This window comes from Helobdella robusta (genome assembly GCF_000326865.2).
Source record: "Helobdella robusta unplaced genomic scaffold HELROscaffold_2, whole genome shotgun sequence".
Classification (NCBI taxonomy): domain Eukaryota; kingdom Metazoa; phylum Annelida; class Clitellata; order Rhynchobdellida; family Glossiphoniidae; genus Helobdella; species Helobdella robusta.
The window spans coordinates 8,604,808-8,609,898 of NW_008704083.1; the positions used below are offsets into that span (position 1 = coordinate 8,604,808).

The 5,091-nt window shown below is 32.0% G+C and overlaps 1 protein-coding gene across 1 annotated transcript; it reads right to left on the reverse strand.

Moving 5' to 3' along the window:
- Positions 1 to 1,010: 1,010 nt before the first annotated feature.
- HELRODRAFT_160779 (hypothetical protein) lies at positions 1,011 to 2,321 on the reverse strand (the record flags this gene model as incomplete). Its single annotated transcript, XM_009017712.1, has 4 exons — positions 1,011 to 1,094; positions 1,324 to 1,460; positions 1,728 to 2,048; positions 2,288 to 2,321. 4 exons carry the CDS (start codon positions 2,319 to 2,321, stop codon positions 1,011 to 1,013), a joined length of 576 nt encoding a protein of 191 aa, XP_009015960.1.
- Positions 2,322 to 5,091: the final 2,770 nt, after the last annotated feature.

A 5,091-nucleotide genomic window follows, 5' to 3' on the forward strand; every position in this document is an offset into this window, starting at 1 on the left:
ATAACAAAAATACCAACAATACCAATAACAATATCACCCACCAACAAATAAACTTTTAACAACCAAATATCAACAAAAACAAAAAACACAACAAAAACCGTAACAACTCTATCTGCCGAAATATCCCAAACTGTAAAACTTCAGCTACTATAATAACAACAATACCAACAATTCTAACAATACCAACAACAGCAAACAACACAAACACAGCGCGCGTAAATCATAACATCAGCGTTATAATAGTCTGCGAATAAAGTTAAAACAACAACATCGCTTCTCAAAATTCAAAATATAAACCGGCGAACAATCCTACTTGCATTTGAAGCCAGACTCGTCAACGCATGACTCCACGCATTTAACTATTTCACAATCGCGCCGCCCATATACAAATGTGAACAACACAAACAATGGGGACAACAACACAACAACAACATCAATATCATCAAAAATAAAAAAAAACAACAGCAAATACATATACAACACACCATACCCACCATCTACATTCTACAGGCAACTTCAAGTCACATTTCATTTTTCTAACTTTTAGGAACTTTATAAAAGAAATTTATAGTCATGTATTTGTGTATGTGTTATCTATTCTTACATTGTACACACACACACACAACACATAAACACACACACAAACACCCACATACATACATATATAAAGATAGATTTTCTAAAAAATCATCGTCACTGGTTTGTTTTATCTCAGGAAAAGAACACTCCATCAGTTTTGCTTTCATATACTCATAAATATTTTTTTCAAACATATTTTTTAATATTAAAATAAATTATTTCACTTTAGAAAATAAAACAGACGAACAATATTTCATCGTTTATTAAATCCAACAGTAGCAGAAAAATATTTTTTAATAAAAATTCTTAATTGGAATTGTCAGTCAAGTTAGTTTAGTTAGCTAAAACTAAACTTGAAAACTAGTTATCAATTAATGAATTATTTTTCAATTTGTTTCGGTACATCCCGGATGACGTCATCGTCGTTTATGTCATGGCAACACATCTACGTTGCTGTTCTCTGTTTTCTTGTTTACGGTCCCGAGGCATTCTAACTCAACTTTTTGCAAATAATTCTTTGGGGGTGATGTATGTGTGTGTTTGTCTCTGTGTATGTTTGTGTGTATGCGTGTCTGTTTGTCTCTGTGTGTGTGTACGTGAGTGTGCGTGCGTTTGTGTGCATGCGTGCGTATGTGAGTGAGTTGTTTGGTATAATTAATTATTAATAATTAATCTATCACTGAAATAAAAATGTTATGGATGATAGTGATATTAAATACTTTCAATGATAAAAAAAAGACGAACTTCGAGAACTTTTGCCATGTAAGCCATCTTCCAGCACGTTTGACTCATCACGTGACTGTCGGTCGACCTGTCAATCATCAGCCTGGGGGCGGTCTTTATTATGACGTCATCTGCCTCGTTCGCCTCTCCGCGTTTACCTGTTGAGTTTCAATGAGAAACAGGATGTTGACGATGACGACGATGATAATGGTAGTGACGTAGTTGTTAAGGATGATGATGATGTTGTTGTTGTTGATGATGATGATGATGATGAACAACGCTTATGATATCAGTGGAAGACGGAAATGATAGTGTTAATGATAGTGATAATGATAGCTATAACAACAATGATGACAACTACAATGATGACGACGATGACAATGTTGATGATGTTAATGATGATGATAATGATGATGAGCACAAACCAGGTTGCCAGCTTCTACTGAAGTGAATGCTCTGACCGCGAGTCACGTGATGCTGATGGCCGATGATGAGGAGGAGGAAGATGAATATGAAGAGATGAAAGGTGAAAAAGGTGGTCATTGTTGATTGGGTCATGGTGATGATCTTGTTGTTGATGATGATGATTATTATGGTGTAATTGATGGCGTAATTGATGATGATCTTATCGACGCTGATGATGAGAAAGAGAGCGAAAGATAAAATAAAAAAGGTGTAAAATTGTGGAGGAAGATGTTGTAGAAATTTTTCTCGATGCTTCTGGGCTTTTAAGAGTTTCTTCGCATCTGGAAACAAAAAGGAAAACCATTTAGAAATGTCGATTCTAATAAACTTAAATAATTACTGCCACTTCCTCTTTCATTTCATTCTCACTTCATTTTCATTCATGTCGTAGTTTAGGCACGCAGACTTGCTTCAACCGTATGCATTCTGCCAAAAACTTAGAAACTGTTAAATGCCTTGCCCAACGGTTCTTTTGCGTTCGCACAAGTGTGTACGAAAGTGCGGTCTTTGTTGGACAAACCTTTGTGACTAAGTAAACAAAAATTTATAATCATCTTGACGTTTGTCAGGACTGCCTGATGTACTACAACACTGTATATATATTTACATATTGAGAATAAATTAAGAACGAAATTATTTCGCACAAATACATGCTAGCACAAACAAAACACACACGCATACAATCAAAAGACACACACACAAACAAACACGCGCACAAACAAAACACACACTCACACAAACGAAACACACACGCGCGCACAAACAAAACACACACGCACACAAACGAAACACACACACGCACGCAAATAAACAAAACGCAGGCAGAAGTTTGCACCACACGTCACTTGTTGAATCTTTCAACCTTATCGACAACTTATTTATTCGAAAACTTTTTTTATCTCTTTAAATTCTAATTTTATTTTTTTATTTTTTTTTCTCTTATTTATTTATATAATTTGTTCTATTAATAGCAACATTGTTTCAGATCAAGTTTCTAGCCCTTAAAACTTAAATGCCCATTAAGGGTGCTTGTGATAAAAACGATGAAAATAATAGAACATTTATTTTAATGTTAAAGATACAAATAATAATTTCTAAATGAAATTGATAAAAATGGTATAAATTCAATTGAAATAAATGAAATAAAATATTGAAGTAATTTTTTCATCTAACGAAAAAAAGATGAGAATGTCTATTAGCATTTAGATGCCGTAAAGAACAAGCGACACCTCCGTCAATTAAATGCCTACACGCAGTTCTCTTTATGAGAAATATTCATGTATTTTTGTTTCTCTGTATTTATTTTTATGTTTTTTGTATGTATTTGCAAATTTCTTTCTATGTTTGTGTTTTATTTGGTTGTATATTTTTCTGTATGTTTCTCTATATATATTTGTATGTTTTTTTCTGTTTCTTGGTATTTTTTTGTTTCTATGATTCTTTGTTTGTTTGTTTGTATATATTTGTATATTTTTTGTATGTTTTCTTGTATATATTTGTATGTTTCTTGGTCCATTTCTTTGCATACGTATGTTTATTTGTTTTATTGCATATGCTTGCGTTTCTCCGTATCGATGTTTGTATCTGTATAAAAGTATTTGCTCGTTTGCTTGTAAGATTGTGTTTGCTTTTGGATGCGTGGATGTGTATGTACGTATGCGTGTTGATTGATATGCTTATCGAAGTCTCTTTGCATGTTTCAAGTTCAAGTTCGGCAACCTATGTGATTAAACTTTTAGTTGATAAACCATTTACCGACGATGTATTCTTTTATATTTAAAAAAAAATGTCGTTGTTGTAAAATAAGATGACGAACTCTTATATAAAATGCAATGTCAAATCATAAAAGATATTTATTTACTTAAAGAATCATTTTATTTTTAATAATATAATAAAATTTGGCAAAGATTTAAAAACTGCTGGTTTTCGCACATATCATAAAATATCAAAATTACCAAGTCAATTGTTGTCAGCGGCCAATTAAATTTCAACAGAACTTTTCAACTAACAAAAATAAATTACTACTAAATTAATTATAATAATGGTTAGTATAAATAATTAGTTAATCGATCAATTAATTAATAATTTTTACGTATTCACAATTCAACAACCCTAAAATTTCGATAAAAAATGGCGAGTAATTCTAGAGAAACGTCCGATCTGTCGTTGATATCTTGCCGCCACTTATAAGGCGGACAGACGCCTACGCTTTAAAAAATAAGAATAATAACAACAGCAGCAATTACTACAATAATAAAACTTTAATAATAAGATATAATATTAAAATAACAATAAATACAAGAATAAATATAAGAATAATAAAACTGCATAGTACGTGTTTGTCACATGCACATGTTTTTATGTGTTTGTTCTTGCATTCATGTTATAAGTTTGTAATATATAATATTTTGCATATACATTGATGTGCGTGTGATGTACGCAGATGTGTGAACTATACATACTTACGTAAGACGCTGTATGTGTATCCTACGAAGCGTTATCTTAAATTTTCGTTTCAGACAAGATTTGATTGTCGGATGAGCCAGTTTGGAGAGTTAGCTCAGATGATGGAATCTCAGTCTTGAAGGTCGTATGATGCAGGCCATTTAGATAGATACATCGTGTGGTGTGGATGTTGTATCCTTATTGGTTGAAAAGTACAATTAACTAAAACCTAAGTATATAAGAAGACAGTTTGCAAGCAGTTTGCGTTTATAATTGAATTAAATTATTACGGAAGGTAAAGTATATCGCAGAGCTGAACCATAATAAGCAGCTCTGAGAAGCATTTCAATTTTAGTTAGTGTTAATAATGGAAAAATATTTGACGTAATAGCAATAAAATAACAGCTATTATGAAATAACGCAATAAAGCCGAAAGACCAGCTGTCTTGCTAAATAAGGATACTCTAAATATTTTATTGAGTCACGATTTCATAATATCTTTGACACCAGATCAGGAAACTTAAATGTTTCCATCATTATCATCATCTTTTTCGTTTCAATCATCAGCGTCATCGTCGTTTTCTTCTCTACCTCATCACGGAAACATTTTTGATTTAAACTTTCTGAATTATTAACAATGCCCTTTTATTATGTTTTATATGTCAATTCACTTTTAAAAATATAACTTCAATATAGCCCGTACGGCTCCTTGGAGAAAGTAATAACTGATATAATAAAATCTTATTATCTTTTTTTTAATTAAAAAATTGATTAAAAAAAGCTTTTCATTCCGAACTTTTGAAACGAATAAAAAAAATGTTGACACTACTTGGGCCAAAAGGGATGAGGAACATATTATCGCCTACTCTGGCAAATTTT